The sequence below is a fragment of the Podarcis vaucheri genome (genome assembly GCF_965113315.1).
Source record: "Podarcis vaucheri genome assembly, chromosome: 1".
NCBI lineage: Eukaryota > Metazoa > Chordata > Lepidosauria > Squamata > Lacertidae > Podarcis > Podarcis vaucheri.
In genome coordinates, this window is record NC_138759.1 from 39,312,916 (window position 1) to 39,332,410 (window position 19,495).

Consider the following 19,495-nt stretch of genomic DNA (forward strand, 5'->3'; position numbering starts at 1 on the left):
TATATATTTTGTTTTCCTATTTGTTCTGAGGAAGAAATGCTGCATTCAGTAACACTCAGGATAAAATTCAAAACCAAAGTCATGCCTGGAATTTCATTTTTCATACACCACACTGGCTTCAGTGTATAGTTTATTCAGATATTTTAAACAATCTGAGCTAGATTCATGCTAGATTTATGGTACTGTTCCTTAAACTATGTTTTTCCACATGCCACAAAATGCCCTTAGTAGATTTCACTAAATGATTTGGAATGTGTCCTTAACATAACTTCTGCCATTGCCAGTGAAGTTAGTGTGATCTTGTTGCTTTATTCTTTCCCCTTATTAGAACAGGAACTGTGAATATTTTGTGTTACAGTAATATTGATTCAAGCTCTTTCTTTTTCTGGAGACCAATGAATACATGTGCTAGTAGCAAATTTAATCCGTGTTGTCTGTTGTTTTAAAGTAGTATAAATTCTAAAGTAGTATAGTCTTAATTCTGATTTTATTTAATTCAGTTGCTCAACTTTATTCATACCATAGGAAAATATTGGCTCACTACTGTTGCGATTCTCAGTATTTATCCTGCATTTAAATAGTAATGATGATTATAATAATAAATGGTAGTGTAATCATTGGTTCTGGTTAAATTATTAAAACCATAGAGAAGAATGAGATAAGAAAGGGAGAGGATTTAGTGTCTATGTCCCATTATGTATTCAGAGGAAGAAATAAGAAATTGTGTAATGGAAAGAAAGGGACTCCAAAAATGCAGTGTTAAGAAAGGGACTTGGGGAGAAATAAGAAGTTGTAGATGGCATAGGTTATGAATGATGATAGATCAAATTGAACGAATTAAGTAGGACGTACTTGCCTCCATTGTGAGAACTATCCTCAGTGTATTCGACAGGCTTTGGGGAAGCATATGCGTCACCTTGAACTTGGAGGAATGGTGGGGGTATTGGTTTAATAAAATAAATAATGCTTTAGTTTGTTTGTCTGTCTCTGCCCTAAAACTCTGGGTGAAGACTTGCACTACCTTCCTAAAATCAGATGACTGTAATCAACCCAGGTCTATGGATGACCTTATCCAGGAGCTTCATTTCCATATCGAACACCATAGCATGAGACCTTGCAGAACCCTTTAAGCAAAACATGCCAATGTGTAAAGTAGCATTGTGACAATTTTGCTCTGTTCAGAGGGGAAATCTAAGCCTGATTTCTATGTAGCAGACACAGAGTCTGACAGTTTGGCTTTTCACCTCAGTTCCCTCTGCAACAATTGCCACATTAAAGGGGGGGGTTAGTCCCCCTTCTTATCAGTGCACAGAAATTTTCAGATTCAAGGACAAATCTTTAGGCACATAGGTTATATATTCCCTTTACTTAATACAACTTAAGCATTACAGAAAAGAAGATTAACAATGTTATCAATAATAAAGATCAGTAGCATTAAAACATTATAAAAGCATTACAGAGTGCAAGTTAGCATTACAAATCTACTGTAATAATTAATGATGCAGAGCTGAGAAACCATTATTAAATCCTAATTACCAGAATCAACAAGGCTGGAATACAAGCAAAAGGTGACATGGTTCCTCTCAACTGAAAGAGTGAGAGATTCTCAAAGGAAAGGATGTGTATACCTATGTTTTCCTTTGAAAGAGATAATTTTTCTAAACTTCCTCAGTTGTAAACTACTTGCCACAAAGTAGCCAACTACATGAAAGGGTTTCATAAAGCATATGCCAGAATACATACATTGCAACTTCAGCAATAAGTTTGATTAAACATAGTCTACTATCATCAAAGCAAAATAATTTCAGCAACATCTAATGAAACTACATCAAATACAAACAACTGCTATCTTTAAAAAACATATCTGGGTAGACATTTTACATAGTCATATCAAATCCCAAATTATACAGGGAAATGTCTGGTTCACATCTGAGCGTACTAAATGTATCAATGTTAAAAATAGCTTTCTCTGTGAACACAACTTGTTTAAGTAATCTGTAAAGGAGGATTGATTAAGTAAGACCCGTTCACTTTTTTTAATAACGGGATACATCAAGAGTATTGGTTCAAGGTAGGGAATAGGGAGCAGTGATGTATGAGCCTGGTATGCAAGTCTGGCTTACCATTTCCATAAATTTAATTGTATTGCATTGGGGTAAGGCTAGAGGGCCAGTTCCAATATCTCTGGAACCAGTCAAAATGGGTGCAAAAGTGGTTGTGGACATGGCAACAGGAATATCTGCCCCAGCACTTTTGCAGCACTCTATCTGTGACCTAGGAAAGAGTATAGTGTATTCCTCTCATCCCATTTCTGCCTGGTGGTCCAGAAGGGTAACGGTGGGAAAATTACTGAGAGTTTCTGGGGAAGCAATAGAGTTGCACCCCCCTTTCATCCAGACCTATTTATTATGTCTGCTGGGGCAAAGCTGATTGGACACCTAGGAGCAGGGTAGGCAGGCAGATGGAATGGCCTCCTCGCTGCCCCAGTTCCCCTCACCATCAGTGGCATAGGAAAAAGCAATGCAGGCCAGCATCTACATGTCTATTCAAAATTAGGTATTATTGAGTTAAAATGGTAAGTGTGCAAGATTGAGATTAAGTTCTATTTCTGACATGTATGCACTATCAGACATAGAATTTAAGAGATACATAACTAGCTATCTGGGCATGTTGGGACAGTGTGGGAGTTAAGCTTATCTGATAGTCCTTAAACTTCCACAAGTATGGTAACTTTTATTTGTTGCAGCACATATGAATGAGACTATAGTTCTAATTGCAGGAAAGGAGGTAAAATTATGTTGATGGTTTACTTTTTTATATACATGCATTTTCTGTTTACCTCTAAGTTATAAGTCACTGACAGTACAATCCTACATACATACCTACTCAGAAGTAAGTCCTGATGAGTTCAGTGGGACTTATTCCCAAGTAAGTGTGCATAGGATAGCAGATTAAATTCTAAATTTTACTGTTGACCTTATGTGTTCATCTTCAGTATCCACTATTTCTGTGCAAGGGAGGAGGGTAGGGAGAAATCTAGACCTCTTTGGCTCTGCCTACATAACCTTTTTGGTCCCAAAGCAGTTCTACTAGGTTCAGGCATCACCAGCCATCACAACCCTAATCCCATCTGCTGGTGCAGGTTGTCCCGTAGGGTGACTAAGACACTTTTGATGACAAAACTAGGTCTGCCAGTTTGTGAAATGGGTTCAGGTAATATCATTCAGGATAAACTGGGTTAAGATACCACACCATTATGTCAAAATCTGAAGTGTTCAAAACTGGCTGAGAATTATTCAGTAAGCAGGGTCTCACCACAACTTCCTTTATTGCCATTAGGATCTTGCCTTTCACCAAATAGGCATTGATAACTTCTGTAATCCAATTAGCCAAGTTTGATCAGACTGTTCTAGTGAGCCAGGAAGGACAAAAGTTCAGCCAACATCCTCAGGCTTCACAAACTTGACTCTTCCAAACCTTGACACTGAACTTATTAAACCATCAAGCCTAAGCCTGGGTCTTTCAGAAAGCATTTTGTTGGCTCAGTTATTGTCATAGATCTGAATGCTGCTGACTATTGTGGCTGGGAGTGCAACTGTGATTTTCGTTCTTTGCTAATAAGAGTTTTATTTGATGTGTTTTAAGTGTACATAGAGAGGTATAGCTATAAATAATTTCTGCACAACTTTTGAACAGCATCTTGGCCATTGGCAGCCATGGAAATACATGTGGAATGTCAGCAGAAGTGTACTTAATGTTTTCAGCAGCTAGCCACCTAGCGTAATGGGCAAGCTGTATTTCTCTTTAAAATTACTTACCTTTTCAGCCTAGTGATTGGCTGCAGTGAACATTTGCAAAAGTCTCACATACACATCAATGACTATCTAGGCTTGCAACCTTGGTATGTTCCTACAAAATAATTCATGGCATAGACAGAAATACGAAAACCTTTCATTATCAGTGAAATAAATTATTCAGCTGCTCTTTTATAAGTATCAATAATATAGAATTTAACACATCTAATTGCATGTTTCTCATGCTTGAGAATCTGCCAAGAAAAAGACATTAGCAATCCTGATGTTGGGAAACCTTTAAATTGTTCATAATTAATGATGTGCAACAAATAAATGAAATACGACTCAGCTGGTTCATGCACACACTGTTGTAGCAGATAATCACTTCATAGGCGTGCAGGTGATATCAGTACTAGCATCCTCCTTGGAACATTATTAGCTATTATCCATCTCAACCTATCATTGTTTCTCTCCCAATCAAACAAATTCTCTCTGCAGTATTAAGGAAGCAGAAATAGAGTGCCTTTGAATCAGTTTGCATGGTTAAAACACTGATTATAAAGAAAAGAAAGAGAATTCTATCATGACCATGATTTTGAGGGGGGGTTTTCCACTTCTTATAAGTCATCTACTAATTCTAAGCCCCATTACTGAAATACATGCATCACCAAAACAGAAAGCATTGTAGACCTGGGTCACCTAAATGAATAAACTATTCTATGGATATTAATTTTCAGAGTAAGCTACGATCGTCAGTTGCTTACCTGCAATCACAATTCATTGTATTTCAGGGTTAGGGCTAAAGTGTGCTTTGTTTCAGAGGCTGAAGCTGCATTTCAAGCCGATAACATTCAAGCTCCTGTGAGAAATTAAATGAAATGTTTATTTCAAATGGGTTTCCAAATGGAAGCTAAGAAAGCAAGCCAATGAATTAATGACAAATTTACAGCTCCACGATTTATGTGTCAATCACAATTGCAGCATTGTTCACTGAAACAAACATGGCCACTTCAGGCATTCGAAATGAATTTGTGAAGAGGGAAGGGAGGTCTTGCATGTATACGTTCTGCCCACCCACCCCAAGTCCCTTTCACATACGGAACATGAAGGGGGCTCCCGCATTCAGCTGAATGCACATAGAAGCCTTCATGTGCTCCGGAACCCCTCATTCATTTGCCCATCCTTATAAACCCCAACAAAACGTCAAACTTGAGGCCACACACATGGAGTGGGGCCAACGTATGCACTGCCTACACAATTTCTCCTCGTGTGTTGCTCAACCATTGTATAGAACTATGCTAATGTATTTGTGAATCTTGGCCAAGAGTACAATAACCTTTAATTTTGCTGGTATGTTGTCTGTTTATGACAGGAAATACCAGAATAAAAGCAAGGTGCATGCAGTAATTATTTCTGCTGCTTGAAGACTGGAGCTACCCCATCACCACAACAAAAACTAAGAAAAAATCCTTATTTTTGTTGAAGAAACTGGTCAGTAATACATTCAATTCAACAATAAGCAATTACAGAGCCCATGCTTCTTGTTCAGAAATCTACACACATCAGCTACTTTTCACTTTCTGTTCAAAAACAGTAGTGCCTGCAGTTTCAGTTTTCAGAATCTATCAAACAGCTTGCTTGCTCTCAGCAAAGCAATGCTACAATGAAACAGCAAGTCTTTTTTCTCCACTATTTTCACCACCTGTGAAAGATGTTCAGAACCTTCAGTAATATGCAACACTTCAAATTTTCCCTAATTTCAGTGCTGGGTCTCATGCACATGTGTAGACAAATGCAAGATTTGTGTCCTTACCTTTGAGCACTTTTTCATTATTTAGTGGTACATAAACAAAAATACTTTTTAGTTTACACCAGGCTTTCCCAAACTTGGGTCTCCAGCTGTTTTGGGACTACAACTCCCATCAGCATTAACTAGTATAACCACTGGTCAGGGATGGTAGGAACTGTAGTCCAAAACCAGCCGGAGACCCAAGTTTGGGAAACACTGGTAGACAATCCAGTAATATGGTAACATAGCCATGTTTTGTTTTGGTGCTTTTTTAAAAAATAATAAAAATAATCATAGCTAGGGCACCATCTGCATAGTGTAAGTGTAATCTGACCAATTCAAATTATTTTGTTTAATATAGTCTTTCAGTTATACAAAGGTATCACATCCTGTTGTTGAATCTAGTAGGCACAAACTTCAGTTATGTCAGAAACTTGATCAAACACCTGTTTAAAACACTGTTGTGCTACTTTCACATTATCTCAAGTTTCATCAGGGTTCGACAAAATTAATTTTCAAGCAGAAGTCACACTGCTCAAATCTTCCTACAGTTTTGTAAGAGTGCAGTGCCAATTATACTATCATGCGAAAGTAAGCATGTAGTCCTAAACTATAAGTCAGCCCCAGTGAACCCAGTGTTACAGGTTTCCACTGTTAACTGTTTCACTCTTCTCAGAGTCAGTGCAATTCTGTGCAATTTTATTCAGAAGAAATTCCCATTGTCTTCATAGAGAATTATTCCATAATAAAGTAAGTTTAGGCTTGCAGCCTGAATATTACGGTTAGAACTAGTATGATGGCATAAACTGATTAACTGAGCCCATTAAAAATGATATAGTGACTTAACAGTAATGGTGTATGCATGCTTTATTACTTAAACTGATGCTTTTTGGAAGAGATTTATTGTGAAACCAGCCTCAAATTAATGCCATTCATGGAGATATCGGGGGGGACGGGGACTCGATGCAACACTTTTTTTAGACCACCGTTTCCCGCTAGTGGTGTTAAAATGAAATTGTCAGAAATAAGCAAGTCACTAGGAGAGCAGCCTTAAGTGTTGACAAGGAAGAACAGAGTGGCATAACCACCACTCTGTCTCAGGCCTGTCAGCTATAGCCAGCCAGGCAGAAGGGAGACACAATTAATTCTTGCTTTTTCCTATGCCACAACAGCAGCATATTTCTGCAGGGCATATGCATATAGCACAACCCCACCAGCACCACTCTTACCCCTGCCACACACACTAGAACCTCAACCTACATGTTCTAACCTTCTCAGACATCAGCATAGTCACGGGGGTAGGATTGCACTTGAGAATTCTTACATATAGCACATAATATTTTTTCTAGGATTTGGATTTCATTTCATTTTTCCAATGAACAAAATATAAATAGAAAAGATGTGCAACCCACAAATTTCTTAAGGCACACATTATTTTGGGTTACCTTTGCAGTGAAGTACACAAGGGAAGCTGAAGTGATTTGAACACTTTCCCTATGAAGAAAGGCTAAAGTGCTTGGATGTTTTAATTCAGAGGAGGGGAAAGGAACAAAGAAGTCAAAATAGACATTTTTAAAATTAGTCACAAGATGAGGAGAATGGGATCCCAGTAACACACACACACCCTTTCTCATAATGCTAAATTTTGCTTGGTAATACGTTCCGCACAACACCTAATAAGCATATAAAATCTATCAGTTTAGATTAGTTTTTTTTTAAAGGATTAGACAGGTTTATTGGTTATAAGTCTACAAATGGCTGTAGCCCAGGAATGAGGAAATTTTGGACTTCCAGATGTTGCTGAACTATAACTCCCATCATCCTTGATGGGATTGATAGTTCTAAAACATATGGAGAAAAAAGTTCTCCCACACGTGTTATAGGCCATCTCAGGAAGTAACCCTAAATTTCCTGGAGGGAATATTCCCTGGAGGGGCTAACTGAATGTTGCAGACTTCTCTGTGTTTGGATGAAGAAAAAGGTCTTCTGCCAGAAGTCTCTTCAGCAAGATTATTCTTCATAACCACTTCCTCACTTTTGGTGCATCCATGTCAGGGGTAGAAGAAAGTTGGTTGTGAAACCAGTTTGAAGGAAGAAGGATACTGTTCAAACCCATCTTTTATCCTGGTTGGGGTGAGCCTGGAATGGCTTTAAAAGTGGCAATTATTCTACCATGGACTCTTCATAGCAGTCATCTGTAAATAGACTAACACATTCAGTTGCAATGTATTTCTGAATATCAGGTGCTGGGGACAAAAGACAGATGATGGTTATATCCTTCCTGTTCTGCTTTTTGGCTTCCATGTGGCTTTGGAAACAGAATGCTAGTCATGATTGGCTTTGACTTGGTGCAACTGGAAAGTTTATATATTGTTATGGGCACATGCTATCAAACTTCTATCATGAATAGAAGTTGTATGTTGATTTATATGCATGTCACAAAATGCAATACGCCTACTCGAGAGATACCATTCTGAGCAAACTTTAAAATGGTATGAACTATAATTTTACAAAGAATTGCATATTTACCTGTGGCACTTAGTTCACAAATGCAATAACATGTGAGATGTTTTGTATAAATTGTAGTCTGTGAACATTCTGGGTGGTAAATACCTTTGAACAGTTAACCAACATATTCTGATACTGAGATTACTTTTAGAATGCCTTGACATATTTTGTTTCTAACATGGATATTTGAAATATGATCTCATTTACAACCCAGACCCTGGAATAAAACCCTGCTGTCAGTAATATTAAATGTCCAAATTAATATGCTTGTATGTGAGAGCAATAGTGAAGACTTTATATTGTGAGTTGATTTATGAGTATTTAATCTATAAATAATTTATAATTTAAGATTGCATTTTTGTCCTACAAACAGGCAGTCCCTTACAGTATAAATTTGCAATTCAAAGTTAATTCTCATCTTCCAAATCTGGTTTCCTGAGTTCATCAATTTCCAGCACAGCAGTTCCAGCACAGGAGTTGTTTGGAAGTTAATGATGTTAACTTTCTATATTTCTTTTACTCTCTCTCTTCCAACTTCTCACCGTACTTTGGAAATATCTTACTAGGAGAATCCATCTCAAATATGGCAGAGCTGAACATCTTTGAGGGGAAAAATACTTGGTTTTGCTGGGCAGATTTTCAAAATCCCCCCTCTCCCTGCCCCTCCTCCCTCCTCCCTCCCTCCCTTCCTTTTCCCTGTGTTCATGGTTTCCACAATGGTGGTCAGTCACCTTGGTGCTGCTGAGTACCTTTTAAACAATCTACAACTCGTCAAAGTAACAAAAGGAAGCTTTATTTTATCTTCATCAAAATGATGCATAGCCAATGAGATTCAGTATGTAATGATCCCTAAAGCCGAATCAAGAGTGAGGAGGGGAAGCGTGGAAGACAAAGTGAAGTAAACTGCAAAACACGCAACACTAAACCATTGAAACAGCTGATTTTCCATTCGCCAAACAGGAATTATTCTAGCTCCTTTCTAAACCCAAATTTGGTAACATTACCTTCTGTTTGAGCATGCCTTTGACATTTCATATGGGGAAAGGATATACCTTTTCCCCAGACCAGTTTAGCCAGTTGCATTTCTGCTGAACAGGCCACACCAACAGGAATCATCTGCTCAGTTGTCCTATGATTCTGATCCAAGCAATGTTGTCGTTGTTGTTGTTGTTTATAGCCTCATTACAGCTTTGGCAATTTCACATGTAAAAGGAACCTCTTCCCTTTTAGGTAGGGTTGCCATACGTCCAGGCATTCCCAGGCATGCCCTCTTTTTGGGGTCCTACATGCCCATCTGGTGGGAATTTTATGTTTTAAAGCAAACATCCTGGATTTTGGTCTTTAAAAAATAATAAAAATAATGTTTGTAGGCAGTTCTGGTTTGGGCTCGGGTGACTTGGGCTCAAGCTCTGGCTCTGGCATGGGCAACCTGGGCTCTGGTTCTGGCTTGGGCACCCTAGGCTTGTTTCAGGCTTGGACTCTGGTGTGGGAGGCTCGGGGTCAGTGCTATTGAGCAATTGCCCTAAAAAAGCGCAACAACTTTTTGATTTTTAGCTCTTGAAATACAGCAACCCTACTTTTAGCTATTCATACTTTTTACTGGCATTCAACCATTCTGACCAACAAGAGCATTTTCATTTTTTACAACCTTATTGTTAAATTTAGTTGAAAAGCAATCCAACATCAGTCATTGGTTTCTGTTTCCACTTGTTGCAAAATGTTAGCTGTTTTAAAGCAAAGTTCATAAAATAATATTGGAATCAAATACGCAGTTAAATTGTTGCATTTTCAAAAGGGTGATAATTAGTACAGGGGTATGTGGTGCCCTCCCCATGTTTGACTCCAACTCCCATCACAAGTCAACAGGAACAGTGGCCAGAGATGTTGGGAGTCAGAGTATAACAACAACTGGAGGGCATCACACTTGGCTCCCCGTAAACTAGCAAATAGGTAGGACTTAGGCACAAACTGGACAACATGCCATTAATTCAATTATTAATCATGGTAATACTTTTTTAAACAAATGCAGGGTCATTTTCCTTGGGTTCGTGTCTCCGCTCCTCCACATGCAGCTGCTGGGTGACCTTGGGCCAGTCACACTTCTTTGAAGTCTCTCAGCCCCACTCACCTCACAGAGTGTTTGTTGTGGGGGAGGAAGGGAAAGGAGAATGTTAGCCGCTTTGAGACTCCTTAAAGGGAGTGAAAGGCGGGATATCAAATCCAAACTCCTCTTCTTCTTCTTCTTCTTCTTCTTCTTCTTCTTCTTCCCAACCCACCCAGCCACATTATGTTTCTGATTCAGAACAAGCCTCCAGTGCCTGCTATTAACACTGAAAGAAAAGTTTCATTTTTAATTGGAATTGCATTGGTGTAAGTGCAAGCTTTTCTTCCAATGCAAATATTGTAACAGGTCTATTGGGGCTAGGGGCCTTCAGATCCAGACTGCAGCAAGGCACAAAGGATTAAAGCCCCCTTCCCAGGTCCCAACCTGGTGTTTAGGTTTAAACAAACATTCAAGCAATAAGTTTGAGCTGTAAATGTCGATTTTAGAGGGCTGGCTTCTGAAAGCTGTCCAGACAGGAAAACATGCAGGAATTATATGTTATCTGCACTGTATGCCTTGCAGGAAGGGTTGGGGAATACGTGTAAGAAGTCCTGCTGAATTCAATGTCACTTACACCCAAGAAAGTATTCATAGGATTGTAAGCTTATAATGCAATGCTCTACATGCCTTGCTAGAGGCAAGTCCCACTGAATTTAGTGGGATTTATTGACAGGTAAGGGATTGCAGCTATAGCATGATTTAATGAAATTTAACATTGTGACAAACTTATTAAAATAAAAAAATGTAAGTAGGCTATAAAGCATTTCCTAAGCTATTCCTAAACCTGATTCCAATACAACTGATATAATTCTTCCCTGTGAGTCCATTTCTAATCTCTAAACCAGAGTTATAGCAGCATTCTTCTTAGATTGCATGTTGAATTTTTAATTCCACATTCATTCTATATTCATTAATGGCATGCATTAACTTGTTATATATGGTAGCTTTGCAAAATCTAAGACTCAGAATGCATGTTATCATTTGCAGAATCATTTCATTGATATATCTCTGTCTTAATGCCCCATTCATAGGGAAATAAGAATAAAATATTTTTAAGAATATGAATCACTCAAATTTCTAAGAAAAGGGGCCACATAAATATGTGTGAGTATGCAATCTTACTCTGTTTTCTTCCTTTTTTAATGTTCTATTGATTTCAATGGAAATATATTCCCAATTAAGAGTGCATAAGAATTTATCCTTACACCCTGATCTTAAATAACTTGAAAACCCACCAAAAGACCTGCTTGGTAAGATTAGATTACCACACCACATCAGTAATCTGTGAAGCTTGGAACATGTGAAACACCCTGACTGCATCTTTCTTTCCCACGACATTGTAAGCGGACAAATTGAGAGGGTTTGTTCGGGTGTGGAAATGAACAACATGATCAGGGCATCTACATGTGATCAGTTTCCACATATTACCATAGCAATGAGGGAAGCAAGCACTAGGTACTTGCTTTTTGACAGCTACAGTCACTTTGGTAACATAGCTTATCCTTTTTTGTAATTCATTCCAATATGCTCACATATTGTTTCTATGGTGGCTAGTATGAGGAAATGGTGTACAGGGAAGTTAAGCAAAGAAGCCAGTCTGAAAATTCTTAGATTCTTGTGAATGTTAGATAATTAACTTGCCTTTTTTTTTTTAAGGACAGTTTGGGGCTACAGGTTCTTAGTGATCTCTAGGGGTCCATCATGCTTCCATAATGAAGTGTTTTCCCAGGCAACCTTAGTAAAGCCAGATACATTTTAGTGGTGATTCTTTCTCGGTTTTTCCCTAGGCGTCTCTGTTGGATATAGGGTCAATGACAGACCAGCAATCAGTGATTATTCTATGATACATTATTTTATCTCAGCTTATCCCTAGGGAAATACCCTAGAGGTATCAATGCCTAACCACACACCCCCCCCGCTAAATTGCTTTACTACCAGAATAGGGAACATTTGGCTCTCTGATGTTCTTGGACTACAGATCCCATTATACCTGACCATTGGACATGCTGGCTGGAGCTGACAGGAATTGGGAGTCCAGCAATATCTGAAGGTCCACAGGTTCCTCATTACTACCTTCATATTCTTAAGTGTTTTTGAAAAGCTTAATAGTCACCCAAACTAAGGGTGCATGGAATTCTCTTTGTAGAACTAGTCATAAAAACCCTTCATCAGTTTAGAATACATAATTGTTAACCAAATTTCTTTGTTTTCTAGATGATTCATTTGAAGAAATCAGTATTGCCCAAACTTGCTGCTAATTTTAAAACAGAGGATGTGGAAACCATAGAAACATTGTGTAATTTCTCAAGGGGGTTCAAGTTCATTTTGTAGATGTAGGATGAGAATTCTGATTATAAGCACATGAACAACAACTTAAACAAAAATTAGAATAAATTAAAGACACAAACATATTTCATATTAGGAAAAAGATTGCAGTAGTGACTCAGCGACTCGGAATTTACATATTCAAATAGTTTCTGGCCTTAAGAAGAGATTGGATTTGATATCCCGCTTTATCACTACCTGAAGGAGTCTCAAAGCGGCTAACATTCTCCTTTCCCTTCCTCCCCCACAACAAACACTCTGTGAGGTGAGTGAGGCTAAGAGACTTCAAAGAAGTGTGACTAGCTCAAGGTCACCCAGCAGCTGCATGTGGAGGAGCGGGGAATCGAACCCAGTTCACCAGATTACGAGTCTCACTCTTAACCATTACACCACACTGGCTCTACACCAGAGGAAAATAAGAAATAGGTTGATATATACCTATTAATATGCTAAATGCATCATTCTCTGATGTTATAAAGATGCAATGAAAATACAATCTGATCAACTGACACAAAACTCTAAAACTGTGGTTCCCAATTACCTAAGTACTGTAGACCCCCTGTTTTTCAAAAGCCAAGCTACGGACCTCCTACTTTGAAAATGTTAACATCTCTATGGTAGTTTTTGTGATGTGAATGGCACCACGGACCCCTGGGCGGGTTACACAGATCTCCATGGACCACCAATTGGGAACCACTGTTCTAAAAGGCAAAGCAGTGTCTTCTGGAGAAGTTTTTCAGGGGTACAAAGAAGCTTAGGGCAGGAGGGAGAAGGAAATATCCATTGTGTGAGGCTCCTTCCAGTCACAAAACATTGGATTAAACCAAAAGAATCTTTTAAGGTGAGTTTGGGGCTACAGGTTCTTAGTGATCTGTAGGGATCTATTGTGCTTCCATAATCTTTTAAGATGGTTTTAAAATAATATTTTAAGGTGGTTTAATATCCTAAGATATGAACAAGCCTTTTCACTGTGCTTCTTAACACATGTGAGCAAACAAACCAGGAAGTCGTTCTTAAACCAGCTTCACACCATGGCTTAATAATGGCTTGTACCAGTGCTGTTAACCATAGTTTACTAGTTGCTGCCCCTGATGTCTGCAGTCTTCCTTCTCTCTCCATGGGTTTAATGTAACCTGGGGAAAGAGCTTAATTAATTCACAAGCAAGTCTCTGAGTCTGAATCAATATTTTCTAGACATACTATGCTTCAGGAAGCTGCATAGTCTACCTTCTATTTTCAAATATCTGAAGCAGTTATGCATCTTTTCTACACAACAACCAAATGAACAGCCAAATTATTTGCTATTAATTTCATATTAACATTATATAATATGGTTTTGAATTTTCTCCCGGGTATAAAGACTTCAACATTAATCAGTGAAAACCGGAAATATTCATTTTGTGCCTTTCCAGACGAAGGCAATAGGAACTGTGTATTCAAAGATCACCAGCCTAAGTACCGCTGTAATTTATTTTTTGTATCATTTTAGGTAGCAATATTTTAAATTTCTAAAATGTTATCCATATGTAGACTTAGACATACATGAATAAATCAGGCTGTTTGCTCCTCTACATGTTCTGAGATGATCAGGATGTATTTAAACAAAAAAAACAAAACAAAAAAACAACAGTGTTCTGAAAGATTTTATATCCCCCTTAGTTTTAGTCATGGAGCAACAGGTTTTAATAGCCAATAAGTACCATTTTAAATCATATTCTTGGATAAACATAGGCCATATAATTCTACACTGTAATCTCTCTATTCAACTCAATTACTTTTGGTTGAACTAGAGCATATCTTTTAGAAATACTTTGTGCCACTGGTGCCACACAGCAGCCATAAAGCTAATGGATTGAGCTCTCTAAAGATTCAGCTTGTGTCCAAGGAAGTCATGTGATATGAGATCATTTTCTATTAATTCTTCCTTAGTTTTTGTTGGAAAAGCTTCTGCTGAAGCATTCATTCAGATAGTGGCTGCAGGAGATGATGGGTCTCAGAGTAACAGTCTGTTGCCTAGGGAAAGTTTAATTAAATACTATTAGTATAAGTCTTTGGGGTGTAAAATATATAACAGAATGTTGAATCCTACCCATGAGTCCCAAATATGGATTCAAATAGCATTATAATCTTTATCAATTACAAATGCTAATTTGCAACTTTATATAGCCGCCAGCCTGTTGGTCCTCAGTCTAGCTATCCCAGCTACCAATGTGACTCGGTAACTACCTTGACTGGGTGACTCAACTGTGGCTCCAAATATTGGCTTAGTAGTCCACATTAAAGGTCTCCTAAAGAGGTTCTGCATGCATTATCATCACCATTTCCTACATATTTTAATAACGCTATTATTACCACTGATACATTTAGAAGGGTTGGAGGAAGGTCAGTGAGTCCACTTTTTCCAATTGTGCCCCCTCTCCCAGGTCACATTGAGCTTGGGAACTTTGACATGCTGTTTTAAATATCCCACTCTTCTCCATTCAGGTTGCATCAGAAATTCTCACACATTTCATTTACATTCTTCTCTCTCGTGCACCTACACGGAACCTGCCAATTGTCACCTCGTTATCTTTCAGAAATGAAGCGAAGTTGACCAAACCTGAAACATGTACCGCCGTATCTGGTGGTGCATAGTAGACCCAAAATAATTCCTCTTTCAATCAGAGAATGAGAAGCAAAAAAATGTCAATTTCCCATCCCCATGGACAACCAGCTCATTCTGCAAAGCCTGAAGTAGGATGTCTATCATAGCTCACCACAGATAGTGTCCAGGACTGGTGAGGTTGTTTACTTACGCCATGTCTCAAGCCCATTTGTCTGACCTCGTGAGACCTGGAACTGAGGCCTGGTCTAGCCAACTTCTCCACCAAACCTGTCTCTACTACTTTGAGAGATAAGAGCAATAGCACACACAAACACACACACACACTGTACACATACTTGGGTAGGTGGAAATTTAACCCAGTTTTCTAAAAGTGTTCTAGGAATTTTAAAAAGTGAACTAATTGAATATTATTAGATAGAATGCCATTAAATCTACACAGATTTACCTGCATTTGCCAAAACTTACTGTTTAATGATTTCCAGCACAATCCTATGCGTGTCTTTTATTAATTTCAATGTCTAGGATTGCTACCTTGTTTGAAGATATATTGAGATCTTCTATACCTTCCTATTGATATTTTGTAACCCAAAATATGTGTATCCATTTTGTATATTGGATTGTATATTGTATAATTCAGTGAGCAGACAATCACATTTATTATTAGACAGAATTGAAACACATAAATGAAGCCATTCAGAATACATCAATTGTTCCTGCAAATGTAATTTGAACTCTATGAAACATTAATGTGTGAAGTACATAATGCTTTTAGACTACAAAATAAAAACAAATGAACAATTGGAATGATATTAAAAGTATGCATCGACGTAGGTTTTCCTCTTCTCTATTCAAAGCATGTTTATTATACCAGGAAGGATAGGACAAATGTGCATAATGTGCAATGCATATTAGGAAATGATGTATGTGCACTTACACACATATAGATATAGATATATTGTGCAGGCTCAATAGCCTCTTCTTTTCAAGGTTACTAAAAAATAAAGACAAGCTATAGAGGTTGTCTAGAGAAAGTATTTTTCTTTCTTTAATTACATGTTTATATCACTTCAAAGTCTAGAGCTTTGGGGGGGGGGGGTTATGCAAACATTTTAAGCAAGAAAACTGGCAATGGTAACATTGTGCCCTGATAGGCAAATAAAGAGGCAGACACATAAGGTGGGGTTGAACTGAGTCACTTTTATTTAGATCTTAAATTGAAATCAGCGGAGGGGGAACTAACTTAGCTGTATAACTGTAGCCATTGGGCAACCCGCCCTTGCCTAAGGAATTGGGGCATGGCTTCCTAGCCTGCCCCAATTCCCAGACACACCCTGAAGGTGAGAAGGCATTATCTCATCTCCAGCCCAGGTGGATGAGGGAGTTTGGCCTCAAAGGAGGCCCCTATCTCACCCTCTGAACAGTGAAGTCCCAGAAGTGGACCTCAGAGCCGACCCGTCACCTGAAAGGTGCCTAAAGGGCATCACCAGGCTAAACCAAACTATTTCTTTTCCTGCACCTGAACTGCCAAAAGTGATCAAATCAAGAAGATTAACCTATTTAAACAACACCCCGAGATCTCCAGGTATAAGGCAGTTTATAACTTTAATAATAATAATAATAATAATAATAATAATAATAATAATACCATCTAGCACTCTGTCCTGCTGTCCTGCTATTCAGTGTGAAGTAGGCACAAACCCAGTCTGTGATCCCAAATGCAGATTGGGAAAAGTTCCTATGTGGTCCCCTAGTGGTGACCCCGAAGCACACTGGGAGACAGGGAGGGTGCTGCTGCAAATGGAGAGGCTGGAGGGAAGGCAGATTGTCCCTTATATTGGGATCAAGTCCTGCCCACTCACTTTCACCACCTTAGAAACGCACCAATCGGTACAGGGAATTTTCCTGCTCTACCTTTCTTGCCCAACAGCTTGCAAAGGCGTCCAGCCTTCTTGGCACCAGACACCTTCTAGGTGCCTTTCCAATGAAGGAGAGTCCACCACCTTTTGAGGTAGTGAGTTCCAATGTCGAACAGCTCTTGCCATCAAAAAGTTCTTCATAATATTTAGTCAAAAACACTTTTCTTGTAATTTGAAGCCTTTGCTTCTGGTCCTACCCTCTGGAGAAGCAGAAAACAAGCTAACTCCAGCTTTCATGTGAAAACCTTTTATCACCAATAATTCTTAATTCTCGGGCGAAATACTTTCACTCCTAAAGCTCCAAAAGGAAAACCTTTTGTTAGTCTGCACATAGTAGGGACACATTTGTGAATAGTTGTGTTTGATGTGCACTGCTGTTCACGGAATATGTGAAGTTTACCACTTTAGTCAGCTTTTCTGAAAGTAGGAAACCTGATCCACATATAGAAATCAATAGATGGATGTAGATAATTGTGTCTGGGCTGAGTATATATCCTTATATTGTCAATATTTGCTAAGCTTGACATCTGGCATTTTTATTCATGCTCAGATCATTTGGATATTTTATTTTGTTTTAATCTAGAAACTACTGCTTCAAGTTAATTTAAGGTGGATGGGGGCATTCCAGTGTGGTAAATTGCAAAGTATAAGCCATTTATAAGTGTGACAGTAGTAGATTACTGTGGAAAAAAATAGTCTCATATTTGCAATGATGGAGAGAAATCCATAGAATGAGGTTATAGAACAGAGCAAGAATTATCAAAAAAAAAAAGAAGCTGAATAACCAGCTACATGATGGAAATATTTGTATTCATAATCCAATTAGGTTGTGGCTAAATCTGCTTGAAACAAGTTGGCTATGGTTAATATAGGGTGCAGTACTGTAATTTATCTGGGAACAAGTCCCACCAAACACAGTAGGGCTTCTGAGTCGACATTTGTAGGATTGCAATGTCATAGAATATTATTTATGAGTAACTGTAGTGGCTATTATTAAAATAACTTTATTTACATATTTAGTAGTTGCTCACTGTTATTACTCAGTCTGAGATGCAATAACTAAATTAGTGGCCATGTATCAGTATACAGTGTGTTGTGTAGGAAATACTAGAAAGTGGTATTTTAAAAATTGCTGTGTTTTATTCAGCCAGTCAGAAATAATCAATTAAAAGTAGCAGGTTGAACCCTAGAAGCTTCCTTTATTGGAGAAAAAACCTTTCTGCAATGGAGGAAACTCCTCTTTTGCAGGAAGGTACGCTGGATTCAGCCAAGTATCTAAATCCCTTGCTGAATTAAAAAAAATGTATGACATTTGCAGCTCAATCCTCTGCAGATTTATACAGAAGTAAATCCCCACTGTGTTGAATGGGACTTACTTCCAAGCAAATGTACATAAAATGTGTGTTTTAGATATTTGTTACTGAAGTGAAATACTGAAATCAGTGAAATTCTGTCACTGGAAACAACTTCAGTTCTGGGAGTAAAAAGTTCATTGGTGGAACCCGTATAAAAATATTCCTGCAACCGTAATAAAACATGAGAAATTACATAATTCACTATTTTTTCTTCAAACAGACTCATTAATTTTTCCTCAGACAAGTGATACATTTTATTGCAAAAATGCATACTCTTTTACTCTCCAGAATGTAGACATGAACATGAATATATATATATATATGAGAGAAGGAGATATTTATTTATATATATATCTCCCCTTCTCTCATATATATATATATATATATATATATATATATATATATATATATAAGAGAGAGAGAGAAGGAGATATTTACTAGATTAGAGGAATTGTCCTGCCACTTTCCCCACATGGATGCCTTGCTTTGCCAGTTAAAGTCTTTAGGGTTTTTTTAAGCTATTTATTTGAATAGTCAGATTTAGAATGTATATTCTTGTCTGTTTTATTTAATATATGTATATATTACCAAAGGTATATTTGAAGCAGATGCCATCACAGATGTTGTTTGATCAACTCAAATATGAAGGAAGGATACTGCAAATGAGAAGATGGGGGAAATGTCAATATTTTCCTAATAATATGTTGATTTGTCTAAATATTTCACTCAATAGTTAAAGGGTTTTCCTTTTCTGTGATGCCAAAATTCTTTCAGAATCCATTCTACCTTATCTCAGAATATATGTAAAAACTTGTTGAACATGACTTGCTTCCTAATTCTGTCTTATGTCTGCTTCAGTTCTTCTGCCTGTTTCAGGTAGCAAAATATATTAAGTATGTTGAATGTGCAAAGCAGTAGTATTATTCATATTTTTTTGTTTAATTACAGGTAAAGATTATAGTTCCCAACAGCACAGCAGGTCTGATAATAGGGAAGGGAGGTGCTACAGTCAAGGCTATAATGGAGCAGTCAGGGGCTTGGGTACAGCTTTCCCAGAAACCTGATGGGATCAACTTGCAAGAGAGGGTTGTCACTGTAA

At 38.0% G+C, this 19,495-nt stretch overlaps 1 protein-coding gene across 5 annotated transcripts in view; it reads left to right on the forward strand.

Annotated features, from left to right (window-relative positions):
* NOVA1 (NOVA alternative splicing regulator 1) overlaps positions 1–19,495 on the forward strand; it is a 151,715-nt gene that overhangs the window by 125,529 nt on the left and 6,691 nt on the right. For 4 of the 5 annotated variants that reach the window (XM_082240464.1, XM_082240466.1, XM_082240465.1 and 1 more), the window contains one exon: positions 19,345–19,495. This exon is cut by the window's right edge and continues 2,940 nt beyond it. The exons of the other annotated variant lie outside the window; for it this stretch is intronic. In XM_082240464.1, the coding sequence (XP_082096590.1) occupies positions 19,345–19,495 (151 nt within the window). The remainder of the gene's footprint in view (positions 1–19,344) is intronic. 5 annotated transcript variants of the gene reach the window in all.